The 15198-nt window shown below is 43.1% G+C and overlaps 1 protein-coding gene across 2 annotated transcripts in view; it reads right to left on the reverse strand.

The window, feature by feature from the left end:
• ABHD2 (abhydrolase domain containing 2, acylglycerol lipase) overlaps nucleotides 1-15198 on the reverse strand; it is a 42946-nt gene that overhangs the window by 19886 nt on the left and 7862 nt on the right. For both annotated transcript variants that reach the window (XM_082322761.1, XM_082322762.1), the window contains 3 exons: nucleotides 12568-12652; nucleotides 11508-11708; nucleotides 132-307 (listed from right to left, as the gene is read on the reverse strand). In XM_082322761.1, the coding sequence (XP_082178887.1) occupies nucleotides 132-307; nucleotides 11508-11701 (370 nt within the window). In that variant the 5' untranslated portion in view covers nucleotides 11702-11708; nucleotides 12568-12652. The remainder of the gene's footprint in view (nucleotides 1-131; nucleotides 308-11507; nucleotides 11709-12567; nucleotides 12653-15198) is intronic.

Consider the following 15198-nt stretch of genomic DNA (forward strand, 5'->3'; position numbering starts at 1 on the left):
CCAGAATTAACATCTATCCTTTCTGCTAAATCAAGTAGCAGTGTCCTCATCCGCCCCCCAGAGCATAGAATCAAGGTTAAACCATGGCACATGGTTAGCAGCAATATGCAGCCAGCAGCTGTTTGACTGACCTCCAGTGCAGTGCTCAGACTGCGGCTCAAAGAGATCGAAGGTGGCTGTTGCTCCATCTGGCATTGTGAGGTACTTGCGAAGCCCGTATGGATGTGGTGATCTCACTCTCCCCATTTTTCCGTAAAGGGCAGTCTGGATATGTCCACTCTTTCCCCAGATCAGGGGTGGAATGTACCTGAAAGAGGCAGTAATTGAATTGCTTATCCCTGCTGTGTTAACGAGCCTTTGAGAACAGATAAGCACTCCCTTAACAAATCTCCCTCTCAATACCAAATATAGTAACAAATATGAAATTGTTTTTGCTATGACTGAACTGGCAGCACTGATCTTTGCAGCCTTACACAAGAAGAGAGACTGATATGCTCTCAAAGCTGACAAATCAGCACTGATAGCAGCAGCAGAAGCCAAAATCCAGACATTCCTCTATATTGAAACGTTACATGCACAAATGCTTCCCACCAAATAGCAGAGGCCTTGTGCCTCCGTGAGATCGGGACAGCATGTTGCTAGCCAACCAAACTGACCTCCAAAACCTGGAAAACGTTGTAAATCTTTTTTAATTGAAACACTGAAGCCTGCTGGGTTGAGCCACATGAACTTGCGTAAGCACTTAACTGTACAAGCCAGTGGCAGAAACGACAGGACTGATAGCAAATTCTAGAAGACCGAAAGCCCCAAGACTTGATGGTTGGGATGATTTTACACAGAACTGCTTTTCTCAGTTAAGTGAACAGTACAGGGAGATTTTGCCCCTCAAACACAGTTAGGTAAAGCTGGGACAGTTTTAAAAGGACCTGTCAGAACTGGCCATCCAAGCTCCACTGAACAGTAAATCCCTTCCAACATGAGGGGGGACTCTACCAAATTACCTTTTTTTATCAAGGGCATACTAAAGCTAGATGATGAAGCAGGTTGTCTTTCTTTTCCTGGCTTACTGGCCCTCAAAAAAGACATGGGGGAAACACAGCTATTAGCTGGAAAGGGTTAAAGGCTTAGTTATCAGTTTTGTTAGTACAAGCAGAGCTGCAAGTGGTTTAACTGGCGACACACTGTTGCCTACGTGGTGGTGGTGGTGGTGGGGCAGTCACCTGGCCACTCTGCAAAGGACAGACTAAGCCAATGCCTTGAAAAAGATAGTTACATCAGTTGTCAATAGGAAATCATGAATGATTTATTGTTTGGGAGAACAGCAGTCCCAGGGGACATGCTTCCAATTAAGGAGCTCTGCTACACAGAGCAGGGTATCCAGAAAAAGCTTGAGAGCTGCTGACATCACCTTGGATCCTGAGAGATTAGCAACTCCCTCCCCATTATTTTTTTTTTTTCGGCTTCCTGCAATTATTCCCTTTACTGCTTGAGACCACATGAAGCAGAGCGCCTGTTCTTTCATGTTTTCCCCTGTTCACATAAAACTAGGCAGCTCGGGTCTCGGATTTACTACTTAAACCCATAATCCACTAGAATGTGACAGAAACCTTGCCTCCTTTGCACTCTGACACTGCCTACTCACACAGCTGGACCTTATTCCCCATGCCAGCTCTTATGTGTTGTATCCACAGCTCCCTGTTCCCCCTACACACTCCTCAAAAAAAGAAAATAAAAAAAGACTTCCTATAAAAATAGAAACTTGCTTATTTAGCAAGACAAGAGTAGCAGTACACTCTTTCTCCCTGTTCTCTTCCCTCATCCATGAGGGAGACTTCTTACAGTCAATACAACACAGTATTTCACTGCACAGTTTCACTCAGTTGTCACAAGTGCACTTCCCAAACAGACCCAAAATAGATTCCCATAGAAGTATATACCACTTCAATAAAAGCTACAAAAGCTGCCAACTGATGGTTGTAACCTTGTAAATTTGCCCTCAGTGCATCTTGAATTTGATCACTCAACTATAAAGCTTTTAAAAGAATCTGCATGAGGCTAGCAGCACTATCTATCTTTTACCAGCGCAGCATCTCTGTACTGGGAGATACGCACTGCAGGTGAGTCTTGCCAGGCGCAATATGCGGCATGCCAGCCGCGCACAGATTCCCAGCAATGATGGGGGACTGTACAAGCTCATCCTCTGCAATTGCTGGTAGAGATGGAAAGCAGTCAGTGGGTACGTTCTCACGATTCAAAGTACATATCCAGTGGGATAGTGCAGTCAGTGTAAACAAGGCTGCACAAGAACTACAGGTGGTTCTGCTCAAGTCACATACAGCTCACTGCAGAGGGTTTTGAACAGCAACTATGATGCCAGATGGAAGAGACACTGCTCTTCTAGCGTAAGAAAAAGCAGCTAGCTTCACCCCAGTCATTCACTTTACAACCAGTTCAGGTCAGTAGCCATACCCCACACTAGACAGTGTTTGACAGGCTTTTTTGTCTTCTTTCACAGAAGTGCTTTGCAGATGGGGTTTGCTAGCAGCCTTTTTTGAGAAGAGCTGTCAAATACAACGTATAATAAGAATTTGCAGCTCTTTTAGAAGAGACTCAGATGTCAACATCGTTGCATGGTTTCTAATCTTAGGTTAAGCACGTGCATCAGAAAGTTTTGGTGATTCTGCTTCTATACAGCACTTTTCAAATCAAAGATTATCCCAGGCAAAACCCAGTCTTACCCCACAGGGCTAACAGGAAAGCAATTTCTCCAGCTACAACAGCCAAGTTATACAGCTGTGACTGATTACTACTACCACCTTGATTAAAAAAAAAAAAAAAAAAATCAAGGATCTCTGCAAGCAGCAATCCTTTCCTCATGTTTACCTACAGTTCAGCTTCCAGCTGTAAGTTACAGTCATCCAGTGGAACAGCTGCAGCAGCGCATACCGCAGGATGTTGGCAGAGAGGAAATTAGAAGAGTCTTCAAAGCCTCACCACTACTGCTGGAGTTTAAATGAAGACAAATGGCTTCAAGCATACTGCTTACCAAGACTGTACTACTTACCACAGCCTGCCTCCCCAGGTCACAGCCGGTTTCTTTGGGGAAAAAATCCCCAGACCTGCCTTCAAATAACCCACCTGAAAGTTACCTGAAGTACCGATCTTCAGTAAGTCAAACCTTTACACTGCTTTTACCTAGGCAAACAGCACATGCAGTTTCATTGAGATGTTCTTCATTGAAGGAAAGACTAAAGCCAAGGCAGTAATCCCTATGACTCCATCCATAATGACGGACAAATGCTACCTATGGGTTCCACATTTCCATCTGAAGGCTAAAACTGTGTGAAGTCCTATGGACAAGGGTGCATTCCCTGCTCACTGCCTTCAGAGTGCACAAGCTAGTGTTTCAGAGCATCCTACGGACCAAGCAAGTAAAATGCTCAGCTTATCTTTTATGTTAACTCCAGTCAGTTGTTTAAGCATCATGCTGCCTGCAAGCAAACATGTGCTAGTGTTAGTCACGCTGCATGTAACTACACTCTTCTAGATAAATGTTCAAAGGTCAAGTTCCAGCATGAGTAATGTGCATAGGACAGTACTCTGATGCAGAGATTTGTTACTCCCACTTAGTCATACTTATGCATGTTAAGTATATTTCTGCAGTTTGTACTTAAAAATAAAGCAGTTAAAAAAGTTAAAAAAGCTCTGAAATACATGCAAGTGTTAAAGCAGCAGCTTGTTATCTCAACTATCTTTTTTTTTTTTTTTTTACTACTGCCCATCAGCCTTTAAGCAATAGGCTTATGGTGAGATAGATACCATAAAATCCCTTAAGTATCCATGCTCCAGGAGACTGAATATCACAAGACTTCAACAGGAAGGGGGAAAGAAGTTGCCCAGATTGTACAGATCTTGCATAATCAGTGAAAAACTAAGGCAGATTAAAACTCACCTTACCAGACTAATGCAAAAGTAGGCAGCTATTAAAAATTAGACTTTAATTTACCAAGACAAGTTGCCAATCTAACCTACTACAAAGCCCTATAAAGCCTTGACAGTAACAAAGTGATGCCCTTGTATGACTGCATTCCAGTAAAAGCCGTCCTCAGCTGATGGACAAGTTTAACTTTGCAAAGCATCCTTATAATCTATAGCAGAATCAGGCATATGATCTGTCCGTCAGACTATTTCTGTTGACCTTCCATTTTGGCAATGGATAAATCTGTTTTTGAAAGTCTTCCTATGAGTGACTTCTATCTACGTTTTTGAGACAAAGTCTACAAGAACTTCCAAGACCAAGTACTGAGCATAATAGTGCGCGACTGTACAGGATTGAAGGACAAGGCATCTTTTTATCCAGGGTTTGTGTGGACTTTCAGCTTGCTTTTACTAAAACCATACAAAAAGGAGGGCATAGAAAGAACTCTTCAGCCATGAAGGTGCACGATACCACACTGGTGAGGCAAAAAAAATAGCCAGGAATTATGCAAGAGTCCTCACCCTCTGAAATTGCAGATCAGATAAGCTAAATTTTATTTAAGCCATATTATGTGTAAAACAATTCCAGAGACATTTTCATACTCAATCCAGCTGAAAAACTTAACTACACAGTGCTGGTAGCAATAGCTAGCACAGATTGTTTTGCAATGAAACCAACATTCCTCATGGGAAACAGCTGAAAAGAGATGCTCCTCCAAAACAATCATTCTGTAAGCAGAAGATGATGTACTCAGGCTATTTTTCTTATGGCTCACCTTAACAAAACAAGCTCAGCAGGGTGTGACACATGGAAACATGAGTTAGATATGCAGACTGAGCAACTAAGTAGTATCCACAGTTTAAGGAGCATTCAAGCATTACCCTTTAGACATTATACTAAAACTACCACTACTGCTAAATTTAACCATGTCTTTCAAACAAGGGCTCTTCACTCATAAAAGCAGATGGCTTCTCTCTGTCATTGATATTAAGTAGAAACAGGGAAAGTGTTCAAGGACATAACAGACTTCAACTTCTCTGTAATGCCTGCTATAAAACCAAGTGGTTTCGAAAAGCAGCGTACTGTAGAGATTACCCCAGTACAGCAAGTTTCACTGTATGGAGATGAGTCACTATGCATTCCTTGGTGTGCCCTGTTCCAGCAAGGCTGCTCACAGATGTACGAGAGCCCAGGCACAGATACCATGTCTACAAGCAGCATTTCCAATGTTCTGCAATAGTGGTTTAGAGATGACAGGAGCTGAGCAGCCAGCTGGGTGGTGAATAGCAGTCAGAAAGACTTCTTGACAAAGAGGTACATGCATGCCCACATAGGGACGAGGACGACGTACCATAGCACAGACAAGCAAGTACTGATAACATAGGAGATCCAAAGGCAAAGTTGTGTTGTACTGGAAACAAAATATCTCAGTTTCTGTGAAACAAAAGTGGCTTCCCAGTTTGCTTCAGACCCAGAGGCTTTCAACTGACTCATTTCCCTGTTTAGATTTGGTCAGCTGCAATAAATATCAGGCACTCTGAGTAAAGACAAATATTTGAGGCAGTTAGTTATGGCTTCTAGTAGCCAGTCCTATAACATCCAATAACAGGATTCTGCAACAGAAGGCAGACAGGAGAACAGGTCTGGGGATGCCAGTTACTTATTATGGAAGCTGACTTGTACGGCACAACAAGTACAGAGTTCATCAGTCTTCACTGGCTAAGTGAATTCACAGCCAGCTACATAAAACAGCTCACAACTGCTAACGTTTTAGCTCCAAATGCTGTGTTTCAGCTGTGCAGCACAGCTCCACATCTTGATAGGTGGCTGTCCACAACAGTGCCCGAGAGCAAGAGAATTCCTAAGTGTTTCACAAACATTCTCCTAGAATTTTAATGTTAAAAACAATTCCAGCATGTGATTGTATATTAAGTTTTAGTGGCTCTCAGGCAGCAGATTATGATTTTAAAGCACGTACATTGCCAGTATGCAGGAATTTAGGAAAGCAGCAGCTGTATAAGCGGCTCACACAAAGCACATAAAAACTGTGCTATTTTTATTAGCAAGCATCAGCATTCAGGTCCTCAAAGATCTGAAGTGGAACTTCAGCAACAGGCTTATTTCTGGAGCATTACTTCATTTCATGTGAGGAGATTAACACTTTAAACATTAACTCTTACATCAGCTTTGATGTGCTGTAGTACATTGGATACTGATGGCAAGAAAGCAGAGCCCACAATTTGTCATGTCAGGAGACACCCTGAGAACTGCCACCTGCATTACAACAGGTTACTTTTGTCCCCTTTATAAAGCATTTTGGAGGTATTTAAAGGATGCTTTACAAATCAAACCTTGTTTGAATCTTGTCCCTTATTTGATGCTAGGGAATGCAATTTGAATTCCAATCAAGAAAGCTCATCTAAAAGTTCAACCCCATCCCCGCCCCAATATGTAGAAAGCAGCTTTGTCTGCATCAGCTCAGCTAGACTGTTCAATGTGATGAAGACACAGCAAATAGTAACAGCAAAATTTTAAAGCAGCTTACAGAGCTTCCATGTCCCCTGAGCCTCTGAAAAAGAGACTAACATAAGTGGAGAAGTGTTTGCTGCCCACAGAAACTGCATGAAGTCAGAACTATTTAAAAGTACAGACTGGACTCCTTGGTTAAACCACCTCCTTCCCAATTTAGGCAGCTTTTATTTAGTAAAGGGCCCATCACACCCCTCCTCAATCTTCAGTGACTACAAGAAGTCTTCTAGTCAAAACAGGGCATGAGTATGCATTGGGTTTGTGTGGCAAGGTTTTGGTAGCTGGAGGGCTACAGGGGTGGCTTCTGTGAGAAGCTGCCAGAAGCCTCCCCTATGTCTGACAGAGCCAATGCCAGCTGGCTACAAGAGGGACCTGCCAGCAGCCAAGGCCAAGCACATCAGCGACTGTGATAGCGCCTCTGGGATAACACATTTAAGTGGGGGGGGGAATCAAAAAACTGTGCAACAGCAGCCAGAGAGAGGAGTGAGAATATGTGAGAGGAACAACACTGCAGACACCAAGGTCAGAGAATAAGGAGGGGGAGGAGGTCCTCCAGGCACTGGAGCAGAGATTCCCCTGCAGCCCATGGAAAAGACCACAGCAAGGCAGGCTGTCCCCCTGCAGCCCGTGGAGGTCAACGCTGGAGCAGAGATCCGCCTGGAGCCTGTGGATGACCCCACACTGCAGCAGGGGGATGCCCGAAGGGGGCTGTGACACCATGGGCAGCCTGCACTGGAGCAGGCTCCTGGCAGGACCTGTGGATCCATGAAGACAGGAGCCCAGGCTGGAGCAGGTTTGCTGGCAGGACCTGTGACCCTGTGGGGGACCCACACTGGAACAGTCTGTTCCTGAAGGACTGCACCCTGTGGGAGAGACCCATGCTGGAGCAGTTTGTGAAGAACTGCAGCCAATGGGAAGGACTCAGGATGGAGAAGTTCATGGAGGACTGTCTCCCATGCGAGGGACCCCAGGCTGGAGCAGGGGCAGAGCATGAGGAGTCCTCCCCTGAGGAGGAAGGAGCAGCAGAGACAACTTGTGATGAACTGACCGCAACCCCCATCCTCTGTCCCCCTGCGCCACTCACAGGCAACAGATAGAGAAATTGGGAGTAAAGTTAAGCCCAGGAAGAAAGGAGGGGTGAGGGGAAGGTGTTTTAAGATTTAGTTTTTATTTTCTCAACACCTCACTCTGATTGGATGGGTAATAAATTAAACTCATTTCCCCAAGTGGAGTCTGTTTTGCCCGTGACTGTAATTGGTGAATGATGTCTCCCTGTCCTTATCACGAGCCTTTCATTATATTTTCTCTCCCCTGTCCAGCTGAGGAGGGGAGGGATAGAGCAGCTTTGGTGGGCACCTGGCATCCAGCCAGGGTCAACCCACCACACAGTTTTACAGCACATCTTCCTTGCTGATGAGAGCTGGAGAATGCAAGGCTGCCGCCAATGCCACAGCAGAGCACCTAGCAAGGACTCAGACCCCCCAAGGCTGCTTTTCTCCCTAAGGTCAATGCTTCAGCTTACCAATAGGGAGCTGCCATTCTTCTCTACCTCTCAACACACTCACCTGCCAAAGCTTCAGGAGTAACACTGTTCTTCTAGTTTATTATTCTCCTAGAAGCATTCCTCTCAGGGTAAAACACTAAGGAGCTGACAGGAATCAAACACTGTTTGCTATTAGATGGAGGAAAAGAACATTGAAAAGCTTGAAGCCAGGTTTTCTGACTACTTGTCTCCTTGCATCTAGGAGAAAAGCAATGACAGTGCAAAAGAGTCTTCTGGTACCAGGCAGTCTGCTTATCCAGTACAGGTTACTGTGCAAACAAAGGATAAGAAGGATCTAGGCTGGATCTTTGACAGTGTTTACTAACAGGCTTGACAGTCATTTGCCTCAATCTTTGAGGAGCTTGCCTTTATTAATGATAAAAGTGTGCAGACAGTAAGGATAATTATTTTCGATAAGGATGACACTTGTGCCATACCCCTACAGGAATAAAGATACACACACGCACTTGATGGTAGAAGAAATTGGGAACAGCCAAAAAATCTCTAGCTCAGTACAGCAAGCACTGGCCAAATTTGTCCTCATGAATCAAAGAGCCACTACTGCATTTCTAGAGGAATAAGAGAGCAGATGGCAGGCTTTCTGTACCAATTTGAAAAACAGGAAAAGGAGACAGCTGCAGCCAGGGGTTAGGCCCGAGCGCTCGAGGGCACCAATAGCTGTGCTGATTTGCAAGAGCTTCCATGCAAGAAGCAGTTCTTTGAATGAAAAAGGGTCTGATTATGCTACCCCACTTGGTAAGCCAAAGTACAAAGCTGGACAGGGGTAGAGGGAGGGGAAATGAAGAGGTAAGAAAACATGAGCTCTAGGAAGAGTCTATTGCTTACCAGGGTTTGATCGATATGTATAAAGCTTCTAGCAGTTTAGAGAATTGTAAAAAGCAGTACTAACATCTGCAAGTACAAGGTACCTGGCACACAGCCATCTCAGGCAGTTTTACTATCCAAAGCTCTTAAATTATTCATCCACCACCGCTTGGCTTACTGACTGATGCTACGGTTACAATGTATTGAATAAGTCCATAGGCAACGATGGTGCCATGAAGGGGAAATAAAATCCAAAAGTATTTTTTCCAAGTATTTCTGAATAGCCACACAGATAGAGTAACTTTGCTCATTTCTGCTTTCTCTCTGCCACCCTGTTTTTTCCAGCAATACCCTCACCCCTTCCTCCCTTAAGCATAAGGCAGCTGAACAAACTGGGTCTGAAAGCCAGTTCACAGCTATACAGAAGAACTGGTCTTACAACAGACCTTACAGCAAACCCACTACTGATATAACAGAAGGGATTGCTGGGCTACTTATTTTGCTTTCATGGTAGAATTTGAAAAGAGCTGCTTAATCAGCTTTCCTAACACTCTGAATAATTAGCAAGTAATCAAAGCCTTACAAGATTTTTTCAGTGGAGTATGGCACAAGCTGTTTTCACATAGCTTTTTGCTAATCAGTGCTACAAACTATTTCATGCATAATTGCAGGAATTTAAATATATTTGTTCCCCTTTAGTCTCCAGGTGACTTTCATGCCTGAAGACAAGATTTCTTTGATTTTTTTTTTAATTTCTGTATTAAAAAAGTCTGTGATAACATCAATAGAATAGCAAAAAAAAAAAATCACATATACATCATCTCAGAGTTCTCTCCTGTAAGCCCTTTCAATCCCCAAGAGCAATTATATTCCTGTCTCTCCTAACATAGGTATACAGGTAACAAGACTGAACAACTACTTATTGACACATTTTGTTCTAGTTTGTTTCAGCTGAGTTTGTTTCCTGGGGTCATGCAAGCCTTCGAGGCAATGTTCTGCCCAAGAATAACGTGTTAGAAATCACTGCTACAGCCTTCAGAGAAGTTGGCAAGCCTGAGCTCTGAGCTGATCCAGAGAAAGCGAACCACCCAAGATTGCACACTATTAACACAACACTAGGGTTCTGCAAGCAGCTCTTCACTCCTGCAATTAATGCAGAACAGGTGTACTGCCATTTTTAGATGTGTTCTGCATTTGCACTCCTTTGGGAATACTTTATTCTCCAACTGAGTGAAAGTCCAAAACATGCCTCTAATATAGTAGTGCTAGGAGCTTGTGCCATGAGAACAGAGCTGGAATAGTAAAATGGAATCTGAATTAGCTTACAATCTGTTTCCAAAGATTAGTCTGATACTAATATGCCTTCAAAACTGGTAAATAGCACAGCCTCATGCTTGCTCTTTCAGTGATGAGGGACATGTCAATCTGGAGTGCCAACACTGAGATGACAAGTGTCTAAGATACACTAAGGAGGTTCTGGTTACCTAGTATTTTTTTAGGGAAGCAACTGCCTTGCACTTAAGGCACTAGCGATAATCAAGAATCCAATTTCAATGCTCAGCTTCAACACACACTTGTGTTACTACCAAACTCTGAGTGCATCAGGGAACCCTCTTTGGGCTCTAATTTAAAATGGATAATACTTTGTTTCCTCTAAGAGTTTACAGATCCTATGGCCCAAGATCTTACACCTTATGTAATCAAGGCACCTAACACAGCACTGCTAAAAGCCTCTCATCTCCCCTAGGATGACTATCATTAAGTCAGCTTGACTTTTGAGATCCAAAAGGAAGGTTCATGCAGCTGCGCTCAGTGCTTACTAGATAATTGATATATTTAGGGCTTCTAAATAGGACTTGCAAGTTTTCAAAGTGATTGCAGAAGAGAAATACTGTAATCAAAGTCCTTGTACCTCCAAAGCCCCATGAAATTGTAGTAAATGCTTCATATTACTGGTGAAGGTAAGGGCAGCTGCACTGATTCTGGAGGTCCTAGAATGGAAGGTCAAGGATCAGCCTGCTCAGATACAGAGTTGACTTAAGGTGAATTTGAAAGTGGATTCAATAGGCTCAGAGCTGGCTGGTATGTCATTACTTTATTAAACTAGTTATGATGATGTGCTCTACCCAGTAATAAATTTCATTAATCTTCAATCAACTTAAGGCACTTCAAAATAAGAGTAGGCACTAATAGGCATCCCTGTGTTCATTATAAGTGCATGGACACACCATGAAAACATGTCCTTCTGTGAGCCCCGACAGATTTCTCCCTTAATAGAAAGGAGAGCATATGAACAGGAGCAAGTGCTGATTGCATCCATCCCTCCCCCATTTCCACAGACAGTGGGCTATATAGTGCTGGTATAGTACAATGTCAGCATACGGCTACTATGCAGAGAAATAGAGATGACTTTTTCCATACATCCATGGAGGGCCCTGCACAATAGGGCTTGGTCCTAAACCCAGGTACGTGGGACACTAACAATAATTAAATGCTTGACTTGGAACAGGTTTATTTCATCAAGAGAATACCCTTACATCCAGGTTTAAGAAACACACTAGGCAGAAAAATGCTTCAGTGCAGCTCTTCTCCCTGTAACGCAGGTCAACATGGAAAAAATATACTACTTACTCTTTGGTCAAAAGTGGGCAGGATTTGAGTAGAAAGCGGGCCAAAGCAGAGTCCTGGTAAATGAGTTCAGGAGGGGCAGTTGGGCTTTTTAAATTCAAGCAGCGAACAATAACATACAGAACAGCAGCAACTGCAGCTAGCTTCACCCCATCAAACACCGCCGGCAGCTCACTGGTTTCCAACATTGCACTCATTTTGAGCCTGGAGATAAAAAACAATATTAAAGCTTTTTGCAATATACTGTTGGATATGAATATCAATTGCCATGTTAAATATAAGACTGTGCTAACTAACTAAATTTGTCAGTTAACACTGCTACAAAAATCCTCACATATGAACTCAGACTAGCAACTTATAAGATGAAAGGAAGTTTATTTTGTACTGCTCTAAACACCCTGACCACCAGAGGAAATAGAAACCGGATGATCAGCTGGGAAAGATATTTATTCCTAATCAGTGCTACACTAGAATTGCAACAGCATCTCAGGTGTCTACAGTCTGCAGACAGTCAATACTTTCAGGATCTTGGCCAAGACTATCCGGCTCAAATAGAAGCTGAGTGAAAAGCCAGGCTATAAAGGCGCATCGGCAGCTTTGGATGTGTGTTTCCTTCCAGATGTACAAGCCAGGCTCAAAAAAGAGAACTTGAAAGAACTACTGTGTTAGCTCCTCAGCCTGAATTTTGCAACTCTGAGAATACTAACTCCTGCATGTATTCACAGTGGTCACTTTTTGTACCAGTGAGTTCAGCATTTCTTTTAATTCACTGTAGTTCTGCACCTGAAGGAGGACTAGATTAGCATTAGTCATTCAAGGGCTTCAGAGTAAAGGAAGTGAGGTAGGGGAGAGAATTAAGAAACCCACAACATAAGAATATCCTTCCAGCTTGAAATCAAGTTCTTAAACTGATCCAGCTTCTTTTGAACATATGGTTCAAATAGCTGGCTGCAGTTATTACAGGGACATTTCATCCATGTCAAAGGGGCAGGTTTTTCCCTGGGTCTTTCCTCAGACACATGGGTAACCCAAATAAGAGAGCAACTGACAAGTCAAGCCTTACCAACGTCACTTTTTCTTCAAACTAGAAATAATTGCCAGTCCTCAGCAGAATTGTCACCATTCATCCACGTACTACCTGAGTTACCCTGTGAGGAGAGGAAAAGCAAATTGATTATTACTGATAAGGCTGCATGTCTCAGCTGGAAGGGAAGAACACAAATTTATACAGGGGTCTCATCGCAGACATTGCAATTGATTTGCGTATTCAGTCATAATCACTTCAACTCTGATCCATCTGTGTCAAACCTCTTGCCTATGGACAGATTCCAGACCAGATCAGTTGCCTACAGCATATCAATTCATCTGCAGTATGCAAATACAGCTTCATGCGCAGAGACAGACAGAAAGCAATAATGAAAACCAGTGCCACTTCAGAGGAAAGCCAAGCTATCAACTTCCAGAAGACCACACAGTCACCATCTTCGCAAGACAGTGACATTGTCCACAGTTACAAAAGCTACCCAAATCCCTTCCTATTTAAAAGAGTAGAAGTAACAGGCTACTATTCTTCTCAAGTTTGTGCAATATCTACACTGTCACTGACGTGTGAAGCCAGTCTGAAAGAAGTTTCTTGCTACTTTTACTGAGGCTTAGCAAGGCAGCTCACTCCTACAGATGGAAGCTGGTGAACAATCTCTGCTTGTTCCCACACTTGCTTTTTTGAGAAGTTACAACATATCACACTTTAACAAGATGGTGAGAGGCACCAGGAGGCTCAGATACAGCCACCTAATTAACACCAGTGCACACACACAAGAACTTGATGATGCCAATAAAAGAAAGCTAGCTTTCAGCCTGTAACCGTAAAAATGCAAGCGATATTTACAATTAGGACTGGATTCCCTACAGGCACAACAAACCGACAGGGAATTGGAGCTTCCAGGAAAAAGCTCCAGAACAGTCTGCTCTCTACCATGGCTGCTGCTTCCGACTCGGAACACACACCAACAGGACAGCCCATACCAAAGCCTTACCCTTCTCCCTAGCAGGAAGACAAAACCTCACAAGTACTTTCTGTACTCAATGCAGCTACACCAAAATCCCTTGGAAAAAAACAAGCCTGACATCAGCTATTGAACAGTGTGCTGGGAAGCTGCAAGTTTCTGCCACCATCACCATCTGCATTGCAGGAGAACAGAGGGTGAGGAAAGCAGAGACACTTAATATTGGACAACTCAAGCTTTTATTTTCCAATTCTGAGCTTCACAGTAGAAGGGAGAGAGGAGTGGGCTACAAAAACCCATTTATTCTTCTAATCAGAAGATTACATTGTCATCATGTGTCTCAATGAAGAGTTCGAGTACGATGTTCAGCTGTAGTATGTTAAGTAGACTTCCACCAATGCTACCACTAACTGTATAGGAGAGAACAGGCAAACTACAGCAATGGCTTCTCCAGGGAAGGTACAGTCAGCAGAAGAGTGGATTGAGTTCCTGAACAATCGCTGACTCAAGGACAACCAGGTGCTCAAGCAAGTCTTCCCCAGCTAAAACTCCCAGAAGTTCTGTTGACAGCTTCCCTTCATTGTTTTATTTAGAAAATTAATAGAGACACTGATACAGAAGTTACCTAAAACCTTCCTGCCACCTGGATTTTAAGCTAGTTTGCTGTTTACAGCTTTCATAGCATTAGTGAATTTGTTAAAAATAAAACTGGACGCAATTAGTCATCAGCATTTTGTACTAGTGACTCAGTGTAACTGATCCAAGCTGTGTCTCCCTGAGAGTCTTCTCTCCCACATAATCTTCAGATTACAAACATACCACATCTTTTTGATACTTCTATATCCAGTTTTTGCCTGTCACTATCTTAAAAAAGCATACTAGAGCTTGGAGTTACTTTCAGAAAAATCAGCCGTTGGGAGGTAGGATTATGCTTTGACACTTATGAACTAGTATTTTTCCCCTTTTAGACAGTCTAAATACACATTCACTGAACAGATGAACCTCAAACATGTGCTAGAGGTTCATGTATTTGTCAGGATCTTTACCTAAAAGCTCAGATCAGTCTGTGTACAGCTAACAAAGTTGGCACTGCTGTTGCAGTTGCACAGCTACCTGCAGTCATTAACTAAGCAATGGATCTAGTCCAAGACGACTAGATTGGTAAACTCCATGCCCTATGGATCCCGCTGTGGCACCTGAGGTGCTTCCTTGAGATTCCAGTATTTCTGAAGACCTAAACCGACCTGTCTTAGCCAGGGCAGGTTTGCAGGGGCTGAGCCAGAGCACTCTGCTCTAAAATTTTAAAGGTTTAGCTTACTGAAATGGATTTGAGAGCTCTGCCTCTAATCACATAGGACAAATGCCTTGCTGTTTATGAGCAGGGATGAGGTCACCTTGCTTCTGTTTTGTTAAACCCTTTTTGCATTGACCCAATAAACTTGTCTGTTTACGAAAAAGGACAGATAACCACAGTGTTGAGCCAGTCAAATTTTAATCTAGAATCTCCTCTAAATGGGTCAGCATTAATATAAACAGACAAACATTTGGCCTCTTCTGTATACAGAAGACTAGATGCACTTTTAACAGGCTAGACAAAATTAGCAAGAGGCAGTAAGTATATCACTAGAAGCCATCAAGCCTGCCTTTTCATCCATCACAAGGTTTGAGATCCACATTGAGGAACACAA

This window comes from Platalea leucorodia (assembly GCF_965183815.1).
Source record: "Platalea leucorodia genome assembly, chromosome: 9".
In the NCBI taxonomy this organism is placed as follows: Eukaryota; Metazoa; Chordata; class Aves; order Pelecaniformes; family Threskiornithidae; genus Platalea; species Platalea leucorodia.